We start from the raw sequence: 23,876 nt of genomic DNA on the forward strand, positions 1-23,876 counted from the left end.
CTCTTTCTCTCTCTCTTCTCTCTCTCTCTCTCTCTCTCTCTCTCTCTCTCTCTCTCTCTCTCTCTCTCTCTCTCTCTCTCTCTCTCTCTCTCTCTCTCTCTCTCTCTCCTGTCTCTGTCTGTCTGTCTGTCTCTCCCTCCCTCCCTCCCTCCCTCCTAACCAAACAGTACACCCTTCCTCACCTCCGCACTATTTGAATGCACAAAGCTTTCCAGAGGATCTTTTCTATAGGCTAGAAGGCACTGGCATAATTTAACTGACACAGAGTATTATCTACACAAATAGTGAATAGATGTGATAGTTTTTATTTTGTAAAACGTTTATTTATCATGGATTTCCTTCAGCTGCCAGGTAAGACATTTATATAGTAATTGTATTTTGTAATTGTCACTATAGTTTTATGTATATCATTTATATTAAATAATATTCAAATATTGTATTACAAGATTATCCAATTACCAGTGTACATGATTTGCTTTTTGTGAGCAATCCCCCAATATGATATGAGTCATTGAGATAAATAAATCAAGGAGAGACTAATTATCTTTATTTTTGACATTTCTATTAGTATTTTTCATTAAATTACAATGTATTACACATACATTAAAGCTGCAGTCCAGAACCTTTTTTGAATTAATAAACTGTTATTTTAACCAGTATGTTAATACAGTAGGCCTATAAGCATATCCTTGTTTCTCTTGTGTTGAATTGTTGCTATACTGCTAGAATTCACCACTTTTGTAACTTCTGTTTTGGTGATCTATAAATAAAGTTGATTATATTACTACTACTACTACTACTACTACTACTATATTATTATTCTAAGAGTCTGTTTTTTATTTCGTTTTTTACCCCCCCCCTCTCTCTAGAAAGAATCATAGACAATAGCTCCACTAATGAAACTGGCAGTCGAAAACAGGATGGAGGTGCTCGCTACTTTTCCCACAAAGCATCACTGGCCAGCAAAAACACCCAGAGACCTACGGATTTCAGCAACATCTACAGCAAAGGTGTGTGTGTGTGTGTGTGTGTGTGTGTGTGTGTGTGTGTGTGTGTGTGTGTGTGTGTGTGTGTGTGTGTGTGTGTGTGTGTGTGTGTGTGTGTGTGTGTGTGTGTGTGTGTGTGACTGCCTGTCCTGCTACAAATTGTCTTACGCTAATTTCCTAGCTCTACAGTATGTGCTTTCTATGAAGCAGCACCAGTAGCCCACTGAGATAATCCCTGACTGTTCATTGGCTGCTGCCTTCCCACCAGTCAGCAGTCAGCATGGGGTGCGTGACCGTAGAGAATTTGTTGGCACCATTTTCAAAAGCTGGATCACTCCTTGCAGCTCACACACCCCCTGGAGCTGCAGCACTCACCATCATCACATGGTGTGTGTGTGTGTGTGTGTGTGTGTGTGTGTGTGTGTGTGTGTGTGTGTGTGTGTGTGTGTGTGTGTGTGTGTGTGTGTGTGTGTGTGTGTGTGTGTGTGTGTGTGTGTGTGTGTGTGTGTGTGTGTGTGTGTGTGTGTGTGTGTGCGCACGCGCGCGCTTGTGTGTGTGGCTTTGTTAAGGATTTCTGCCGTGATGTTGAGACAAACTTTCAGTCACCTTGACCTTTCTAAGTTACTAGTTGCAGTAACCGTTAGGGTTAGGAGCCAGTCTGGAGCCGTGTGGAACTCCATACACGTCAGTCGAGGGCAATACCTCTTGTCAGATTACTTGGAGGCCAGTCTATGACATTAGTCCTGGCCCAATGCCCAGTGTTGCCAGGGTTATTGTGCTGACAACGATCAGTGTTATCATATCATATTTTTGTGTGGGTGAAATCTGCCACTCTTTCTGCCACTCTTTCTAGGCACATCATTCAAGAGCAAAGATTTTTCACTTTACAACGTGATTACATGCAAACTGGATAACATTTGATTAAATACACAGGTGGACAGACAGGGAAAGAAAGAGACAAGAAAGAAAGAAAGAAGACTAGCTGCGTTACCCAGCGTTGCTTGGGTGAAATAGGCACAGATTAGCCTACTTTGAGGCCAGTCTATGACATCAGTCATCTACTGTATGGCATCAGCACTCTGACCTCAGGCATGGCCAGACAAGCAGGCAAACTGACAACTTCAACTTTATTAAATAGATATGGTTATTGCATACGTTCACGGGAGAAGTATCACAGGGCAGAGGTCAAGAAGTTCTCTCTCAAAAGGGGAGAGACAACCTTTTTTACATATAAAAACAGATAAAAGACTTGATGTTATGACTAGTAATTAGTTTTACATAATTTGGTACACACTGTCATTGCTTTAGGTGCCTTGGCACACATCCATCAGGAAATGGTTGAATGACACCCTTATATGAACATATCTAGCAACACAAACAAACTCCACTCCTGTTTGCTGTAGGCTTGGGGAAGAGAATATTAACATAATGTGAATCGCACTTGGCTTGGCACCAAAGATCACTTTGTTAATGTTGGACTTTAATGTGGTCAGTCTATGATGTTAGTCACCTACTTACTGTGTGTGTGTGTGTGTGTGTGTGTGTGTGTGTGTGTGTGTGTGTGTGTGTGTGTGTGTGTGTGTGTGTGTGTGTGTGTGTGTGTGCGTGTGCGTGCGTGCGTGTGCGTGCGTGCGTGCGTGTGCGTGCGTGTGTGTGCGCGCGGGGTCCCAGACCTGCTCCCAGCAATAGGAGGTGAAGAAGCGACCAGATGTTTCTTCCAGGAGCTGGTGAATATCCTACTGGGTTATGTTTGCAAATCCAGTCAGAGGAGTTCCAAGGTACTGGGTATACACTTTTAATCATACTGCGCATCATAGGCCTGTCCTTCAAGGTTCAAGATGTTTATTGTCGCATACAATTACAATACAGCATGACAGCAATGCCAGAGTTAAATTCTTGTCCACAAAGGCCAATCTACTTGAGACTGCCTTAATATGCTACTGGTGAACAGTCTAGTTCAGCTGTACTTTGATGGCCTAGCCAGCATGGCTAGTGACTCTATCAGATAGAGTCATTCAGGAAAAAGCTGCAAATTTCTCAGAATAAACTGGTTAGGGATGAATCCTGAGGAGTATGTAGGGAGGAGCCAATTGGCTACCAGTAGAGGCATGGTATGGTGTCCCATAACTGTCCCACTCCCATCTAGGGACTTTGAACGGCCTTAGACTCTCAATGGTTCATAGGGGGCCCCCAATTACTTCAGTTATTACTTCCCCAGAGTAGGAGCCACAGAACCAGAGCAAGCCATGGCAATTTACTCACTGAAGTTGCTGTTTAATATAGGACCTTAAGAATTGAATGAGTTGCCAATAGCTATCAAGCAGGTATAACATAAATAATAAATAAATAATAAAATACAGACGTTTTCTATCACCTCTGCGAGATGATAGGATTTGTCCTTCCAAATGAGAAAAGGCCTGTGGGATCTTGATAGCACTTATTAGACTGGCTTATTTTGGTCCTTCCTTCCCTGTGTGTCAGGTGCTGGACTTTCATCAACCACACCAATTGAAAGAAGGTCTGGAGGGCTTCAGCCTGGACCTGCCTGACCAGCCAGAGGCCCTGGAGCAGATACTGGTCGACTGTAGGGACACACTCAAGTACGGTGTCAAAACAGGTGCGTGCGGAAATGGGATTTCTATGATCTCACAGCAAATTTCCAGGTGTTGTCAGTTATTCCCTCCTCATCTCCCACAAAAAATACTTTCACTGTGCTGGTTCACTTGGAAGGTTGCGTTGCTGCCCATTAGCGAACACAAACTGAAGCAGTAGTGATGGGAATGGGTGTATTGTTCTTTTCACTCAATAGAAGGCAGATTTCTGACCTTTGATTTCTACAGGACATCCCCGCTTCTTCAACCAGTTGTCATCAGGTCTGGATATGATTGGCTTAGCCGGCGAGTGGCTGACCTCTACAGCCAACACTAACATGTAAGATACAGACACCTCACTCTTCCTGTTAAGATAAAGAAGTTAGTGATATGAGCTACAGATAAGAGACACACGATTAAACTATATTGATGCCTGTGAAGAAATTTGGTGTAGATAAATCTACAATGGAGGTTAGAATTAAAAACATAAAGAGACAAAGTACATATACAGTAGGTCAAGTCTGAACAAAATCTGAAAGAAAACTACCTTAAAACTGGGCAGAAGTACAGAAAGTGTGTACTGTGATAAAGTGCAATCTTACTACCTATAAACATCTGTTTTTTGATTGATTGAATACTTTATTAGCAGGTTTGTTAAAAGTACAGGTAGAGTCAAAGGTCAAAGGTTATGCTAAAAGGGTAACACAAAAAGCCCCAGGGGGCTTGTTTCCATTGTGCTGTAAATGCAACAATGATATAAGCTTGATATGAATGTCCAGTACTTGTGAGCAACAAAGATATGTTCTACATGACATCAGTGCTCCTATATTTTTCTTTGGAAACATTTGGAAGCCTTTATTTATTCATAATGAAAGCCATTCTACCAGGTTTACATATGAAGTCTCTCCAGTCTTCATCCTCATGGAGGAAGTTCTACTGAAGAAGATGCAAAGCATTGTGGGATGGGCTGAGGATGAGGGAGATGGCATCTTCTGCCCGGGTAAAACATGGACCGATGGATGGATGAGTGGATGAATTAATTATGTGATGAATGGATGACAAGAAGAGGTTAATACATTATTTATTTGTTATTCTTAAATAAAGGAAATGGGAGGGTACAACTTAAAAAAACATTTCTTACTGAAGATCTACATGAAATATCTGCAAATAAATTGTTTACAGTACTTGGTAAAGGTTACTTTTGAATCCTGATATCAAATTTGACATGAATTCTAAATGATATACTTCATACTTTCATAGTCATTAATAATTAATACCTGTTGTAATAATAACAGGCTTTGGATGTCTATGCATTGTTTTACCTTTTATTAGCTATTACTGATCTAAATTCAATGGCAGTTATCAGTAATAACAAAACAATTATTTTAACACTGCTATTCCTGTGAAATCATATCTAAACAGTGAATTGTATTTTCCCAAAGGAGGAACAATATCTAACCTGTACAGCATCCTGGTAGCCAGGTACCATTTCTACCCAGAGGTGAAGACCAGTGGGATGAGGGCACTGCCTCGCCTGGCCCTTTTCACCTCAGAACATGTAATCAAACACACAACATGTCGTGGTAACAAGTATTGTGTTTAATTTCTCTTTAGGTATGTATAGCTTGCCGTACATTGAAAGTGTTGTGTCGACTCTTTTCTCCAGAGTACAGCCAGAGCCATATAGTATATACTTTGGCGTACGATGACTAGTGACAGTAGTTGATCTACAAGGTCACAATGCATCGCATCGTGACGTGACGCATTGTGAGCTTGTAGGTCTGCTATTTTTGAAAATGTGCAAATGTTTTGAAAACGTTTGAAAAACATGTGCCATGACATGGCCAAAAGAGGGATGGTAGGTTTAAAGTGGTTAACATAATAGCTCATGTGGAGTGGAAGGTAGCCTAATTCAACCATTTTCCTTTGTATGACTTTTGAAAGTTTAAGATCAAAGTAAAGTGCCTATTGTTTGTTCCAAGAATAGCATTGATATTATTTGCCCCACAGGGCTAGTGGAACAAATGACGATGATCATTCGTATTTTCTCTCCCTTTTACTGTTGTAGAGCCATTATTCTGTGAAGAAAGCAGCTGCAGCACTGGGGCTGGGCAGTGAGAATGTGGTGGTGGTGACATGTGATGAAAGGTGAGTGGAGAGAGCATAGTCTTGTGGTGAATATTATCGAACAAAAGAAATGTTTGCACACCTGTTGGAGGAAACTGTAATGGGAGTGTGTGTTTGTGTGTGTGTGTGTGTGTGTGTCTTTGTTACGTACCTGTCTATTCATGTGTTTATTTCCATGTATATGGAATTGGGGGGTAAACAGAACGAACCATCCTTTCCCCCCCTTTAGAAATTCCCATACCAAACTAGCTGTGTACTGTAGATGGTCTTCAATGTACAGTGATAGAGGGTAGGATAGACCTTATTGATCATCATAAGAAAAACATAAAAAAAACAGCTAATAAGACAACAACAGATAAGAAAAAAGTCAGCCTGGTAAGATTTCTTAAAGTTGTAATAAACCTTTGTCATGTGTTGTTAAGAGGGAAGATGATTCCTGCTGAGCTAGAGGCTTCCATACTGACAGCTAAAGACAAGGTAGGATAGAGACTTTTCACTTTTCTATTTCATAAATACCTGCCATCAACCAACAAGAAACTAAAAATGTGTCCAAAGCGCTCTTCATAAAGTTAAAAAGCTTTTGGCCATTTTAGTTTTTTTGTCAAGGGGTTTTCCCCTTTTTGAGCCAAAGAGCACCTTCAATTTATAAGTGTCCTTTTCTCTATTTTACCTTTCATTTACTGTCGCACAATGTCATCTTGTTGCACTGTAATGTTTGTGTAATGTTAAACCTGCCGATCTACGTCTATTTTCCGCGCGTGATGCTGACGTGCGACAGAGCATAAGTTAGGCATTACTGTGCACTTCTGTAAGCTGAATGAATAATACATGTGTGTTAAAAAACTCCCCTCTGGCTCCAGGGTTGGGAGCCATTCTATGTCAACGCCACAGCGGGCACCACTGTGTATGGAGCCTTCGATCCTCTCCACGCCATCGCAGACATCTGCCAACAGCATTCACTGTGGCTGCATGTTGATGTACTGTACAGACGTTTATGTCATACCAGCATTCACATGCGCACACACACACACACACACACACACACACACACACACACACACAGAGATTAGACCAGAGCTAACACGCAAGCACGCATAATTTCACATGCAAACATATAGCTGAGCATCTCAAATGATCTATCCTCTAAGCTGCATTGTGCAACATTTTTCAAAACCACAAGGCCTGAAAATACTACACGCTCTAGGAAGGTTTCATTTAGACACAATATTACCAACCAATATGTCGTTGTTGTTTTCCTGTGTGTATAGTATGCCTTTTGCACCAGAATATTTCACAAACCACGACCCCATCCTCTCCATAAAGAGCATGTTTTAAAGTACAATTCCGTCTTTCCCACCTTGATTCATAAGAGACATGGATTTTATGAGCCACACTGCACATTTATAACAACATAAAGATGGCTCTTTTCAAGTATAATAACTAAGTGAGCTGTACCGTGCTCTGATTTGTTTCCATACACTACGGATAAGTTTCAGATCTGGTTCTCAGAACCTCATTTGGGCCCTGCTCTGGAGGTAGTACTAACCCTGAATTTTGAGAACCCAGAGCTCAGAACTTGTACTTTCAAATGTTTTAAAAAATAGCTGATCTTCAAGCTCACAGCGTGTTGCATTGTGTGACACGCTGTCAGCTTGTATATCAGCTTCTTTTTTTTCACAGCACAATATGTGAAACCAGTTTTCTTTGCAGGATTGATGTTGTGTTACTCCAGTCTCTCTATAAGATATAGAGCAGAGCAATAAGTCTGATTGACAGTCTTTTAAATTCTGACATCAGCCCAGTTAATGAAAGGTGTTAACGGCTGGACAAGAACGATGGGAACGATGTACAAAAACGAATTTCACCCACTTTTTTACCTTGTAAACCTGTGATGTGACAATAAAACTGATTCTGATTCTGATTCTGACAAGAGCACCACCTAGTGGATCTTTTGACAGAAAATAACACCCTTCTTCAACTCAAACAGAACACTGCACCTGCTGCTACTTTTAATTTAGCCTCATGACAGCACGTTTATGTATACATCTGCATATGATGCTGTTGTTCTAAACATGTACCTGTTACAACAACATATGCTATCTGTATGTACACATCTTTTTGATTATTTGACCTGTTTCTAGCCTGTGTTTTTATCTTGCTCTTACTATATCTCTATCCTCCTCCATTCTCAAAAATAAAACACTCACTTACACCTGTAAACCTGTAAATGTGACAATATAGTTGAGTCCGTACACGCATGCCATACACCTATAAGGTATTGAAAAAAAACTTTAAAAAAACAGTATATACAGAAAGTCAAATCATCCTCTTATCACCTTTCTCGCATTTGCTCTCCTCTCTGTCCCTCTAGGCAGCTTGGGGCGGAGGCTTGCTGATGTCAAAGAGACACCAGGTTAAACTCGAGGGCATTGAACGGTAATCAGACTAATCACACCTGCATCACCTTTCACCTAAAATACTTTCAGTAACTACTCTTAGCCTGCAGCAGATAGATCACAGTGAGCTGGCTGATCAGTGCAATATTCCTTATCGATATTCATTGAAATTCTGGTGAAAGGGCTGCTATGTAAACATTTTCGCTATCCAATAACAATCTATTCACCCATGATGCTTGTTAACACCAGTCAGTATCAAATGGAGGTCATAGTTGTACAGTATGTAAAGTGTAAGATGGAGACATATATTTAGAGTTAAATCGAGTCATCCTGCTAGACAGACACATGATACAATTCTCACTCCAGCAAACATCCCGCTCAGTCTCTCACTCCACTATGCTGCTGCTCCATTGCTCAGATTGCCACCACCATCCTCTTATACAGTTATTGATGCTGGCCGTTTCTGCATTTCATCACCACACCACCACCCCAGCATCCACCTGATTCTAAGTTTCCCCTGGGAGAAGTTCTACTATTGTCACGCCATGCTCTCTCATTCAGTCCCCCCTTTCTAACCTTTAAGGTGTATGCTTGCAGGAAGTGACAAGTTCAGAGCCCAAACGTTGCTAATGATGTTTCATATGAGTTGTCTGACTGAATTTGCAGTTTTGTACCACCACTATGATTTGTCTGCATAAAATGATCCAAACTAGAGCCATTTTTTATTAAACCACGTCCAGTGAAATCCTACTTTAACAATGTCCTTTCTTTTTTGTAATGCTTCTCCACAGAGCCTGGTCTGTAACATGGAACCCCCACAAAATGATGGGTGTCCCCCTGCAATGTTCCGCCATTCTGGTCAAGAAGAGAGTGAGAAATAATCATTATGTCAATTATTTTATTTTGCTATGTTTACTATTTATGTGTGTAGAGTTCCAGGAAGGGACACACTGTATTCCTTTCTAAAAAAAAATATTGGCAGCTTTGCTTTCACAGACTCCATCCATTGATCAACAATGGATCAATATTTTCAATAGATATATATTGGCTTTACATTAGAATTCAATAGTGCTGGAATCCCATACCAGGGCAACAACATTTATTTGAGAGAACTATTGTGCTTTTATGAGCTCCAGTATGGTGGTGTGCGATTTTCAGCAACTGAATCTCAAAGAGAGATTTAGAGTACAACCACATAGTTCACTAGATATTTGGATTAATTCTTAGATTTTGTTTGTCCTTGAAAGCCTACTACACAACAGCACATAAAGGAACTCAAAGGAACTTTTTTCAAAATCATCTCCATATATGACTGCTCAATAATGCTCACTATGGGACGATTACATTTCTGTTTACATGCTCTGGGTCTCAGAGGTCGACTGTGGATGCTTCGAAAATGTGCATACCGATGACATCTTCGGTGGTAATTTCAAACTTTCTAATTGAAGAACAATGGCTTTTCAGCATTCTTCTACTTCTTTCGTGTTTCGTCAGATGTGATGTCCTGTTCAACAACGTGTAGCCATGCCCTCGTCTCTAGTCGAAGAGGCCGGCTTCTGAGGGGTGGTCTGTATAGGGGGCAGGTGGTAATTATATGTCTGGCAGTCTGCTCAGGCTCGCCGCACTCACATGCTGTGCTGTTTGCCAAGCCCCACTTCTTCAAGGAATGATTCGAAGCCTCCGACCCCAATGCGTTGGCAGTTCATCATCATGATCTATTGCTGGCATGGTAGATCTTCACCTTTGATGCCATCATCCCCCGGGTCCCAGATGTAGCGATGGATTCGTGTGGGTTTCCCACTACTGCTTCCAAGCCGCCACCAGCCATGTGTTAATAGACAGGTCCTCAGGGATAGAACAGAGCATCTCTTGTGCCACATTACTGTAGGTATGGCGGTAGGCTACTTTAGTCTGCTTGGAGGCGCCGCTGTTGTTGTGGTGTCATGCAGGTCGTGCTAGGCATGTTTCTGGGCTTTCCTTGCCAAAGCGAGAGTAGCAGCCTTGTGTCGGAGGCCGGCCAGGGCGATTCCCGCTACGACTGGCAGGTGGAACACAGGGGTGGGCTTCAGGCAACCAGCTATGATCCGGAGGGCGCTGTTAATGGCGACATCAACCTTTTTGACCTGTTCAGCATGCTAACTTTCCAGGAAGACAAAGACTGTAGTTTTCCATTAGCTTAGAATCCCCACTGATGATGTCATTGGTAGACAGTTTTCTTAAAGTGAATAGACAAAGAAAAAACAATGGGCTGTACTTGGTTCACCCTTTTTGTGTGAAATGTATAGACCCTGACCATGTCCCCGTCTGCCGCCTCTAGGGACTGCTACAGGAGTGTAACCAGATTGGAGCTGAGTACCTTTTTCAGACAGACAAACACTATGACGCCTCCTATGACACTGGAGATAAGACCATCCAGTGTGGCCGACACGTAGATGCCTTCAAACTCTGGCTCATGTGGAAAGCAAAGGTGATAAAGTATTATCTCTATTAGCTATAACATGTACTCCTTTCATATACACTCTATTGCTCTTTATTCTCGTCTCTGTTTGTCTTTTAGAGTATTTTGTAAAAAATCAGGAAAAATCAGGAATTTTGGTTTTCCTGTCTCACTCTCTACCTCTGACCCCCGTCTCTGCCAGGGCACTGAGGGTTTTGGATCCCAGGTCAACAAGTGTCTGGAGAATGCTGAGTATCTTTATGATCAACTCCAGAGGAGGGACGACTTTGAACTGGTGTTCAAAAGCAAAGTAAGACCTCGTTCATTACCATACAAAAAAGAAAAAAAGACTGAAACTGTTTGTATGACCAAGTCTATAATGTGCGATTTCAGTGTGAGAAATCACAGATTGAGGCTTTATAACCTTTACTTTTATACAAAAGTATGAAATATCCGAGACTATTAAGATTTTATGGAAAATGCTTCTGAACATATTGCAAAATCGCTTAAAATAATAACCAAAAACAGCTTCTATAAGCTCTCAATGCGCCTGCGACGCATTGAGAGCTTGTATGCTGCACAACATGCTTCCATAGAAGGACATGCTGGAATCCAAATGACTGAAATCAGTTGTGGCGACTGAGAACTTTCATCCATGACCATATCAAGCACATATTCTGTATGTTGGCTGCATGCCAAAACTTGCAGGTTGTTCCTGACAGAGTTGAGGCTGAACACAAAGAGCTACCACTGACCAGACTCCTAGATCTGGAACAACCTGCCTGAGGAGCACATGCAGGCTTGATAAATCAGTGTCTTATTTTAAATCCTGTCTTAAAAATAACTTTTATCAAAAGTATTTTCCATATTTAAAAATTTGAAATGCATCTCAGCCATAATGGATGCTGTAATGGATGTTTATGTCAATATCTTGCCTGACTTTCACATCACCCTCTCTCGACCTATCCCTTGTTCCTCTACCTCTCCTTTTCTTAATTTTCTAGCCAGAGCACAGTAATGTGTGTTTTTGGTACATTCCACCCAGTCTGAAGAAGCTGCCACCTGGCTCTGACAGGAGCAGAAGACTACACAAGGTCAGTACAGGGCTTAATAAGTTTGTTATTTGACACACGTGACCTGCTGTACTAAAATGACCCAAGCGTCACAGAACATTTGAGTCATGTGAGCTCTCAGAAAGAGGATTATTAGATTGAATAGCCTAAACTCATGTTGATGAAAATGGCCTTAAAGTGTTGCCACTTTGATGTAAAGTAACATATAGTTCATGGGCCAGACCAGAAGTCAGGGACACGAAAGGTGGCAAAATCTCTTTGGCACCATTTTGTTTGTAGGGTCCATATAAGTACTTTGAAACATGATAGCCTTTTCAAATGAGTAGCTTTAATACTTTTTTAGGATATTCATTGTTTTGCCATTATCTCCCCACATTATCTGCACAGTAGTCCTGTACCTGGCCAATAGACCCGTTCGCAATTTGGTGGTAGGAGAATTTCTCACTTGAACAATGGGTACCTAGACATGAAAAATCACAGAGGTGCGCGTCCGCCATAGTGCCACGAACAGCGCAATGGCCAAATCAAATATGGCTGCCATCGGCTATGATGAAAATCCAACTTCTTTGTTTCTGAGTGTATATACACATGCAATACCTCCATTCTGACTAATTGTGGGGTGGGGAATTCATTTCTGATATTGCTATGACCACTTTGGGTGATGTTGACCTTGAAAGGTCCTTGGCCATAACTTGGCCATTGTTAGGACTAAAAACAGGTGCCATAAGACTAATTCAACTAATTCTGACATTTATAATTCCTTTCTGATATTGTTTTGACCATTAAGGAGCATCTTGTCATAATTGAAATATCAAAGTCAATGTCATTTTTCAATAACTCAGCTACTCAATAATTGTGTTCTTCACAATCACTTTCATTGTATTTTTTTTCAATAATGATTTGTTTTATTTATAACAAAAGACATACACATGAGACATATAAATATTCCCTTTAACTTTTATTTTAATTTGGAAATGAGCAAATAAGAGTGTTATAGACCTACAAAATGAAATACAAATAAAATATTAACACAAAATCAAACAAGTCTCCGCCAGGTCAGGTAGGTTATTATGGCCTCCTGGTAGCGCTATAACAGGCCAATGTGAAAAGGAGGGCATTTCTTCCTTGGCAAAGTGGGAATCTATGCGGAAAATGTAATGGAAATCGCATGCTGCGTTCAGGATTTGAAGCATTTTGTTCAAAACGAACCAATCCTGCAAACTTTGGCAGGTGTGTGTTTATGACGAGGAGCACCCACGGGTTCGGTGTCTACGACATCATGTGTGTGTGTTGTGCCTTGGGATATTTAGCTATGCACACTTCTCTGGGGCATGACATGATCTGTTTACTTGTACGTACAGTATGTCTAAAAAGAACAGGAGCACTCAAAGAATGATAAAAAGTTAATATGCAGATTATTATATAAAGTGCGAGAACTGAACCCGATCACTCCCTGATGAAGACCATGACACTTGTGTGATGGCATAAAGTCCACCTACCACACAGATGGACTTTTGGTCAAATTGACCTTTTTTTCCGGCGTTATCATTGGCCACTGTCTCCCCTCTGGGCTCCACACGTCCTAACACCTTCTTCCCCACACAGCGGGGTTACCATAGTCTTATAAATATTATTTCAATCCCACTCACATCTCACAGGTATACTACGCTTCATTTGGCTTAGAGACAGAAAACTAAATCTGATATATAACTTCAGTTACACGTATTAACTTTTCAAAAAACTAAAAATACAAACATATACCACACACTGTAGGCCTACAGTAGTAGTCACTACAACACTCACTTCTACTGTACAGAATGTCACAGGAGCAATCCATATGAATTCAACAGTTAAAGCATTATTCCTTTTCACATTGGCAAAGTAATCACTGAAAATCATTATTCAATATATTCAATATACAGTCACACAAAAGTTCTACATCCAGTCCAGTGCTTTTCTATTCCGTACATACAACATACCATCATGTAAACAAAATGTTTCCCTCAATACAACAGTCACAACAGGACTCCTAAAATAATGCTATACTATGGTATTATGAAAACATGGCATCTGTCTACCTAACATGCTATCTAAATTACATTTTAGCCTTTGCATAATCCTGCAAGGTCGTCAAGGCTAGGGCAAGTGCTACAGGCTTTTTAGACAAGTATACGTACAACCCATACAGTAAAAAGATCCTGTCATGCCCCAGAGAAGTGTACATAGTTAATATCACAATGTACAACACACACCTGAGGTCATAGGTGCCGATGCTGTGGGTGCTCCTTGTCATAAACACACACCTGAGGTGATGCTCAGGGGTGCACTGGGTGCTTTGCGTGACACCACAGCGTTCCGCCAGTTTTCTGAACAAACATATGTTGCTACCAGTGGTGTAAAGTAACTAAGTACATTTACTCAAGTACTGTACTTAAATACACTTTTGAGGAATTTTACTACTTTACTTTACCGGAGTATTTCCAATTTGCAGTACTTTTACTTCTACTCAGGGGCAAATGTTGTACTTTTACTCTACTACAATTTTTTGAAAACTTTAGTTACTAGTTACTTTGTAGATTTTGATTATTATTACAAAACATACAGTAACCACTTCAACCCTATATACATTTCGTCCATTTGAAAATAGCCGATCTACAAGCTCACAAGGCGTCGCTTCGTGATGCATTGTGAGCTTAGATCGGCATTCCTGTACAGTAGGCTACCCTTTGATTGTTTGTTATTCTGAAGGAAATGTGTTCAAACGCAACAGATTATTGAGAAACCATTACGCACGCTGCATGCGCTCAATGCTCAAATGGTAATAGGTAATTCATGTATTTGTGCAAGATGACCCAGCTGTAAAATGTGTATATTACTAATTATGTTCAATCCAAAATATCATGCTGTAAGTGTTAGGCTGCATTTACACACCTGCTTGTCATTAATGCTTAAAAATATCTATGACCATTATTTTTATCAGATGTCCGATACATTTTAATCATGCCGGACATTGGGGCCGGCCACCAAAAATCCTAGCGCGACCTCTGATTATCTACTATCTATCTATCTATCTATCTATCTATCTATCTCTCTCTCTATATATATACATATATACACATATATATACATATATATACATATATATATATATATATATATATATATATATATATATATATATATATATATATATATCAGATATATACATGAATTACCTATTACCATTTGAGCATTGAGCGCATGCAGCGTGCGTAATGGTTTCTCAATAATCTGTTGCGTTTGAACACATTTCCTTCAGAATAACAAACAATCAAAGGGTAGCCTCAATGCGTCACGAAGCTGAAGCTTGAAATTGTTTTGTCTTAGTCGACTAAATATCAAAATCTTAGTCTTTTAGTCTTAGTCAACAAAATGTAACACTGCCCTCAACATGCAATTATAATTTGGGGTTGATTGGATTTTGTGTTCATGATTTTATTTTAGATGTATTGGTAAGTAATAGACCACTCCCACTAATGGTGGAATAGTGGATTATGTGTACTTGTATTGTTTTAAAAGAGGCCGCACAAGGATCACTTTATTGAATGAGTTGACAACGTTTCCATCCTCGCAGGATCGAAACGTTGTCAACTCATTCAATAAAGTGATCCTTTGCCTTGAAGCCGGTGTGCAGGTTCTATCTTTTTAAAAATGTAACTTTTTTGACCTGGCACCCACTGTTGATGTGCATGAAATTAGGTATATTTGTAATGCTGCTAAATAATATCGGGACATACAGTAATGCAGCCCTGAGACTGCTACAGTACTGCTATACTGCAACTACAGTAGTAAATGGGGCCACAGATTAACATTACACATGTCTTCAGGTGGCTCCTCACATTAAAGCCATGATGATGGAACAGGGGACGGTTATGATCGGATACCAGCCTTTTGGATCCACAGTCAATTTCTTCAGGTGTGTGTTCTCCAACCCAGCTACTCAGCCTGAGGACGTCGACTTCCTCTTGGATGAAATCGTACGCTTAGGCCACCAGTTCTGACCTCTACATTCTAGACTCGCACTCACTGCTGCTTTCAATTAGACTTTTTTTTTTACTCATTTCCTGATGCTTGCTATGGTCCAACACTATCATCTAATGGTGGATTTAAAGTAGTGGAGATTTCGCAATACCAGAGCAAAAGGTATCATATAGTGGGATGTAGTGGGATATAACAGAACATAGCTTTAATTAGGTGGAACATTTGAGAACAGACAGAAGGTTTACAAACAGACAATGCTACAGTAACATACACCACCAACATAACTTCAAGGATATATTCTACTGTAGTTAAAAACAAAATAGAACTAGAAAAAGTGCTCCTCGGAGCACAGGTCTCCGCCAGGTCAGGTAGGTTATTATGGGCCAGCAATGTTCGGAATTCACCAATCAGGATGGAATATAAAAAATCGGACAGAACCATCTTGATCACTTGACTATAGAGATAATGTGTACCGATTTGCATGATGTTTGGACAAAATTTGTAGGAGTAATATAAAAAGGAAAATTGTTGCAAAAATTCGGCCTCCTGGTGGTGCTATAATAGGGCAATGTTAAAAGGGTGGCATTTGTTCCTCAGCATAGTGCGAATGTGCGTGCAAAGTTTCACTGCAGTCGGATGCTGCATTCATGATTTGCGGCATTTTGTTCAAAACGGGCCACTCCTACAAATTTTAGCCAATCAGGATAGAATATGAAAAATCAAACAGATCCGTATTGATCACATGACTATAGAGATCATGTGTACCGATTTACGTGAAATTTGGATAAAATCTGAAGGCTTAATATCAAAGAATGTGTTTTACATAAGTCGGCCTCCTGGGGCCTGTTCCTCGAAAGGTGAATTAAATAAGCCTGGATTTAAGTCAAATCCAGGCTTGACAAAGTCGGGTCCGTATAGCCTGGTTTATTCGGTTCCTGGAACGCCAAGCCAGGCTGAAAAGGAGCGACTTTGTCGAGCTAGGCCTTGTCAAGCCAGGCTGTGTCGAGCCAGGATAATGAAGCCAGGCTTCACTTATTTCTATAAAAGACCATGAAAGTCGATAGCAGAATCCTTGAACTTGACCAATCATGGAGCCCAAAACCAGAGCGGCGTTCTTCTCTGTGGCTGAACAGCAGCACTGCAGCAGCTCATGGAATCTTACAAGGAAGTAACATTTATAATAAGCAAGAAAGGAAACACGGCCGCAATAAATATAGATCCAGGGAGAAAGCGTGGCAAAGTATTGCCTACAAATTAAATGCACAAGTTGTCCAAAAATATGCAATTAATTTATATACAAATCCATAAATATATAATTCAGTTAGGTTTAAACATAAGGAGTTTAAGTGAATGTTGGAATTATAATTATAAACACTTAGAATAATTTTCTAATTTCAAATTTCTAAAATCGAAGATCTACAAGGGAAAAGCTTGCCTTTTGGCGGCCGGGGGTCCACGGTCCACGGGGGTCAACGGGGGTCAACGGGGGTCAACGGGGGTCAACGGGGGTCAACGGGGGTCCGGGAGTACACGGGGGGCCCGGCCCCCCGTGTACTCCCGGACCCCCGTTGACCCCCAACAGAGGTCTGGGGTATACGGGGGTCCACGGGGGTCCGGAGGTCCATGGGGGTCCGGGGGTCCACGGGGGTCCGGAGGTCCATGGGGGTCCGGGGGTCCACGGGGGTCCGGAGGTCCATGGGGGTCCGGGGGTCCATGGGGGTCCGGAGGTCCATGGGGGTCCGGGGGTCCACGGGGGTCCGGAGGTACACAGGGGGCCGGGGGTACACGGGGGTCCGGGGGTCCACGGGGGCGGGGGTCCACGGGGGCGGGGGTCCATGGGGGGCCGGGGACCCCCGGCCGCCATAAGACAAAAACATTTCGGGCTTGTAGATCTTTGATTTTCGCATAAGAATTGAATAAGTGTAGAAAAACTCATTGGTTTATGATTGGAGTCATTGGACTAACAGCTATTTCACAAAACTTGAAGAACAAGGCACTGGATTAATAAAGCTTGGCTGTTAGCCTGCTCCTGACCAGGCTAACTTCACAGCTAAATTGCCATGGTAACTAAGCTAGGCTTGCTTCAATTCTCTTTTGAGGAATCGGATAAGGCTAAACTTAGCCAGGGTGAACTGGCTAAACTAATCTTCAAGATAATTCACCTTTTGAGGAACCGACTCAGCTCTAATCCTGGCTAAATTAAGCCAGGATAGGTGGTAAAGCCAGGCTTTAGCTCTAATTCACCTTTTGAGGAACAGGCCCCTGGTGGCACTATAAAAGGCAAATGTGAAAAATGCAGGGCAAAGGTTTTCCTTGGCCTCTAGAGAGTGTGCATACAAAGTTTTACACAGATCGGCGCAGTTATAGGTAAAAATCGGCATGTTATAGCGCCACCATGAGGCTGATTTGAACATTTTCAAGTGGCATTTCTTCCTCTGCATAGTGGGAATGTGTGTGCAAAATTTCACAGAAATTGCACGCTGTGTTCATGATTTGAGGCATTTTGTTCAAAACAGAGCACTCCTGCAAACTTTGGAAGGCAATTTTAGCCAATCAGGATGGAATATGAAAAATCTGAAAGACCTGTTTCGTTTTATGACTATAGAGATACTGTGTACCGATTTGCGTGATGTTTGGACAAAATCTGTAGGAGTACTGTCAAGAAATGTGTTTTGCACAAATCGGCCTCCTGGTGACGCTGTAACAGGCCCATGTGAAAATCCAGGGTGTGTGTGTGTGCACAGTTTCGAGATTAGCCGTACACAGACAGAATGACACACGGACACACACACAGACGGACGGACGGACGGACGGACGGACGGACGGACGGACGGACAGACAGGGGGGTAAAACATACTCTCTCGTCATGCCTTTCGGCCTGGCGGAGACAATAAAAGAGTAAAAGATCCTGTACAGTATATATGTTCTTTAATATTAAAGAAGTAGGGACCAGTAGGTCATATCTTATCATACCACTATTCCATTTTTAAGGTTAATGACAAACATCTTAACATGTAATGTTGCCCCACATACCAGTATCTGTACATAATCCTATAACTATACCTAATCACTCTTGAGCTGTGTAAGCATATACACATGCATTTCTGATGCCATGTGCTCTCCTTTATCAAGATAATGTAGGATGTCACTGTGTACATCTGCTTGTTAGAACATGTTTGCTATCTATTCCTATTCATATCCTATCTTGCCTACTTTTGCATCAGCCATTACATGTCTTACAGCCACATAATGTGTCTTGCGCAAATGTACTGTATATTGTATATATTCTCTGTGTGTGCTTAATAAACTTTTCCTGTGACACTGCTTGGTTGTCATTTTTGTTCTCAGAGCTGGCACTTGCTGGCAGAAGGGTAATTCCATCAAATGAACAGTCACCACCTCTGACTAGCTGAGTGCCCTCAGGATAATGACAGAGGACTCTACGGTATATCATAACGTCGTGTACAATAGGAATTATTAAGGATAACTTTGACAACAGACTGCCTGAACTGTCAGTCTCTCGCTCTCTCTCTCTTCTATGCTAGCTTTCCTTACCTCAAACATTGTTTTTTTTTTCAATTAAATGAAATTGACTGAATTTACAGACTTTACAGGATATTGCACATATAGGTGTAAACAGTAGAGGGGATAGGGGATGAAGGTAAGTAATCAACTGCACCCTACAGAGAGGGAGGCAGAGGGAGACACCACCATCATAGCTTATCATCTGCAGCTTATCATGGTGAATGGCTTTGGTGAACAGGTCACGCTATGCAGGACAATGTAAATCAGCATGAACATACCCAGGCCCACAGTAATCACAGCGCACAAGCTGGTCCAGATCTTACGGGTCTTTGTCTCTTCGTCAGTCCTTTCATTCTGTCCTTCCTCGTCCTCCCTCAGTCCTTCTCTGTAGACTTCCATCTCTCTCTCTGTCCAGCTTCCATTTCTGCTCGCATGCCACATCGTGGAGTATCCTTCTCCTGGCAGGGACGTCAATCTGTATCCCCCTGGAAGAAACTGCACAGCTCGGCCAGGCTCGACGCGAGCTCCCCCCAGGACTCTGCCTTGGTGGAAATGCATTGTTCCCATCACAGTGTCTCTCGTAAGACCTGGAGGAAGCTGGTTGAAGCCGGCCATTGTACCGGAGTTTGTAACTTGGTCTCTGTCACTGCCCACCGAGAGGGAGGAGCTGGTGCTGGGTAACACTCTTATAAATACAGTGGTGAACTCTGGTGCCAACAGGTGTGCCAGGGACGTCATTGGAACAGCATCCATTATGTCATCATCGTCAGGGAGACGGTCAACGGATGCACCTTCAGAAAGCACCGTGACACCACGACACCAGGGGCAGGCGATGACTATCTGAGTGGTTTGATTCCCGGTTGGACGTCCTAGCCATATCTCGCTCAAACGCGGCCTCTCCCCGCTTTGATCCGTCGTTAGGTCAGTGCCATTGAAGTTCGTCACACCTTGATCAATGATCATTTGGTCATTGCTGGTGGAAGTCTGGACGTCTGGCCTTGTCATGTTGGTTGTCTGCGCTGTACCCAAACTGTCCACAGCCACCTCCGCAGACCTGTTTCTGACTGGACCATCTGTGCGCTGGGTGCTGCTCTCAGACTCGTTCCGTCGCATCATCTCATCATGCCATCTGTTCTCCGCACCGCCATTCCTGCTCCCGTGGGACTCCGTGCTCTCTGAATAACGGTGAATAATCTGTGTGTGGTGAGTGTTCTCCATGTGTCCATACGTTACAGCTGCGCCTCTCTGGTCTCCCTTCACCTCAACGTGTGTGACGGTGACCATGCGGCTCAAGCAGGCTGAGCAGCAGGTGTGCCGACAGGCCAGCCGCTTGGGCCGCCGATGCTGACTGTATTCATTCAGACAGATCTGACACTCCCATTTACAGGGGCCACCTTCCATGGTCAATTACTTCGTCCTTCTAATAGATAGTATTGCTCTGGGAGTGTGTGTCTGTGTGTGGGGTCGAGGGGGGGGGGCACAGTTGGTGTAGGAAATGCACTTAGAACTGTCCTGAAATGTTCTTGATTAGGTGCTATTCAATGCATGGCTCTGTGCATGTACGTCAACATGGAGCGTGGCCAGCATAGAGACTATTTCCCAACGAGGATAAACAAATCAAAGAAAGTTGTGTCATCTGTCCGTCTCAAACGACTGTCAGAACAGTAAGTCAGGCTCTCCTTGTGTCTCATGGTTTCCTAATTCTAAATGCAGCAGAGAAGGGAAGTGAACCATTTCAAATTGATGTTGTAGAAAAGAATATGTCTGGCTCCACTGTGCTCTGCAAAAGAGAAGAGATATCCATTATTCAGTGCAGTGCAGTGGTGTAGCCTAATCCCATGTTTATTCTCTTTCCTGTAAACAGTGTGGATGAGACAAGTGTAGTTCTTTCCAACACACTGTCAAAGGTAACATCAGCCAGCACTATATGACAAAGAACAGGCATCTGACCTAAGACCCTTTTTTTGGCTTCATCTTCAAGATGAATCTTTTCTGACACACTAACACTGACACTCTGGGAATGTCTGTGTAGTAACAGGATATCCATGCACAGTACAGACAGATGTTTGATGATCAATACAAAAAAACACAATCAAGAGACCATATGATGCATTGTTTTGTATGCTGAAAATCATGGTTGATGACAATGTGTTAGGAGTTTATCATCTGGTTTGGTTGAGTTAGGGCCATGATGTTCCCAGAAGACTTAACAGTGAATGGCATCCCAGAACTCCCCTCCTCTTAATACTGATCAAACTTAACTTCAACTACATTTAATTATACCTACAGTTATGTAATAGTCTGATTGATGAGTGAATGCATTTGGAGAAAATGTATTGTGTGTGCGCAAAAAAGTTTTGCAAAAAGACAAAAAATTGTGTGCAATTTATAAATTGTACGAATACATGATTTATTGCTGGGACAGCCTTTTAAACTTTTCATTTATACAAATGGAAACCCAAATAAGAAAGTTACTTTCTGATTAAATTAAATTTGAATTACCATGAACTCTAATGCTTTCAGTATTGGGTCATGATGCTAATTACTAGTAACCTACTGTAATAACTTAGGTGGTCCTATGATAAGTCCACAGAGACATTACAGTGTATGTGCAAGTGCAATGTCAATAAAACTCGTTAGGCTTTTTGCATGCACTTACCAACCAAACCAGTTTGTCAAGAGCCCTAAACACATTGTGAAAATAGATGGGCTGTTGTCTCTGTACTGCTTAAGGCTCACATGAGCTCCACATTTAACTTCATTAAGTGAATGTTTTGTGAACCCTGGAAACTATTAAACTTCTTACACACTAGGCTACTAACAACATACTCCACTGAACATAATCTGAATTCTGTAATGACCAGAGACTCCAATGTAGTAATGTACTTTAGCTGCTTTCTATTCATAATCTTTTCATGAGAGCTGCTCATTTAGAACAGAAGCAGATGCATCTATTCAGTGGTGGAAAGTAACTAAGTATGCTACATTTACTCAAGTACTGTACTTAAAGTACAATTTTGAGGTATTTTTTACTTTACTTGAGTATGTCCAATTTTCAGTACTTTTACTCCACTACATTTCAGAGGCAAATATTATACTTTTACTCCACTATAATTATTTGACAACTTTAGGTACTAGTTACTTTGTAGATTTTGATTATTATTACAAAACATGCATTGCCCCTAACTTCAGCCCTAACTTCAGCCCTACATAGGGCTATAGGCCATTTGGAAAATAGCCGATCTACAAGCTCACAATTGTAGATTGCTAGCTATTTTCAAAAGATTGTTATACATTTGTAAACTTGTGAAACGGCCCAACGGGGCAATCTGCACAATGAGTACTTTCTACTTTTGGTCCTTACATTTTGATACCAACTGTACAACTTCGCAAGTTGACAGTGTGCAGTGGTGGGAACGGTACTCATATGTTTTACTTAAGTAAAAGTCTGCAATGTAAATACTCTATAACAAGTAAAACAAAGCCTGGTATTCAAAATGTAGGCTACTTGAGTAAAGTACAAATGTATCGGCATAAAAATATACTTAAAAGTATCAAAAGTAAAAGTACTCATTATGCAAAATGTCACATTTCACAAGTTCAAAATGTATTATAGGCCTACAAATATTTTGAAAATAGCCTTTCTATAAGCTCACAATGCGACGCATTGTGAGCTTATAGAAAGGCTATTTTATTTTTGTAAATCTGCTATTTTCAAATGGCCGAAATACATATGGCTTAAGTGGTTTTGTAATAATAATCTTTGGTAATAATAATCAAAATCTACAAAGTAACTTAACAAAAGTTTTAATTGGTAAAAGTACAACATTAGTTTATTTAGTATTATTAGTCGTAGTTGAGTAGAAGTAAAAGTACTGAAATGTGTAAATACTGAAGAAAGTAAAAGAAATACCTCAAAATTGTACTTACATGTAGGCCTACTTAGTTACTTTCCACCGCTGAAAGTATGGTGTTTTGTAATCTGCATGTATGCAACCTCTGATCAACATTAGCCGGTCCTGCAGTAGCCTATAATAACCTCTCTGACTCACAGTATTCACAATATTATGTTTCAAAATTAGCAGTTCCAGGCTGTGACCATCTCGCAAACTTACCTCGTCTTTCAACACCATGCAAAACGACAAAAATTAGCCTTGTAAAAACAAAAAGAATCGCGTTGTTTTGAGTGTGAGTTTGACTGTTGTGTGTGTGTGTGTGTGAGTGTGTTCTGACACACACACACTACTGTGACTGTGTGTGTGCGTGTGCGCGCGCGTGTGTGTGTGTTTGGCGCACCTCAAATAAGCTGTTCAGACCAGTAGTGTGCTTCAGTGTTTGGGGGCGTTTCCTTTCCAAGGTAGCCTACGTAGTAGCACTATGCTTGTTTTTAAACACATTCCTAACAACAATAATATTGTACCTGCCAACTCTCCTGCATCCTCAAGGAGACTCCTTTTATTTGACCATTCATTCCTCCTTGACGGCCATTTCTCCTTTTTGTGCTCCTGTTTTGGGGGATTTCAGCCGTTTTGCATGACAATCCGTTTCAGAGGCAACTAGTTCCTTGGCTTTTTGATATGCAAATATCATTTTGTTTGTTGGAAGGTGTGACCGTGTGAATAGTCTGTCTCTCTCTATGCATGGCACTTTGATTCTGGCACCGTCCCCCCCCAAAAAAAAGCTTTCATCAACGAGAGAGTGGGAATGTTATTTTTACTTTT

At 41.4% G+C, this 23,876-nt stretch overlaps 2 protein-coding genes across 3 annotated transcripts; one reads left to right on the top strand and one right to left on the bottom strand.

The window, feature by feature from the left end:
- The first annotated feature begins 212 nt into the window (after positions 1-212).
- gad3 (glutamate decarboxylase 3) lies at positions 213-16,376 on the top strand. The gene is made up of 16 exons (XM_080439112.1): positions 213-351; positions 870-1,010; positions 2,658-2,764; positions 3,468-3,603; positions 3,827-3,917; positions 4,465-4,577; positions 5,020-5,135; positions 5,646-5,725; positions 6,127-6,181; positions 6,565-6,681; positions 8,076-8,140; positions 8,892-8,970; positions 10,418-10,567; positions 10,740-10,847; positions 11,542-11,631; positions 15,477-16,376. The coding sequence occupies exons 1-16, from the start codon at positions 330-332 to the stop codon at positions 15,648-15,650; spliced, it is 1,644 nt and encodes a 547-aa protein (XP_080295238.1). The 5' UTR covers positions 213-329; the 3' UTR covers positions 15,651-16,376.
- Positions 16,377-17,857: 1,481 nt separating this feature from the next.
- On the bottom strand, positions 17,858-23,372 carry LOC308094101 (uncharacterized protein). 2 transcript variants are annotated; one of them, XM_080440560.1, is made up of 2 exons: positions 23,271-23,372; positions 17,858-20,935 (listed from the first exon to the last, which is right to left on the bottom strand). In XM_080440560.1, the coding sequence occupies exon 2, from the start codon at positions 20,554-20,556 to the stop codon at positions 19,354-19,356; it is 1,203 nt and encodes a 400-aa protein (XP_080296686.1). In that variant the 5' UTR covers positions 20,557-20,935; positions 23,271-23,372; the 3' UTR covers positions 17,858-19,353. The 2 variants fall into 2 exon arrangements, with proteins under 2 accessions (XP_080296686.1, XP_080296687.1); XM_080440561.1 differs by lacking the exon at positions 23,271-23,372 and adding an exon at positions 23,086-23,179.
- Positions 23,373-23,876: the final 504 nt, after the last annotated feature.

The sequence above is a fragment of the Gymnoscopelus braueri genome (genome assembly GCF_963280865.1).
Source record: "Gymnoscopelus braueri genome assembly, chromosome: 10".
Classification (NCBI taxonomy): domain Eukaryota; kingdom Metazoa; phylum Chordata; class Actinopteri; order Myctophiformes; family Myctophidae; genus Gymnoscopelus; species Gymnoscopelus braueri.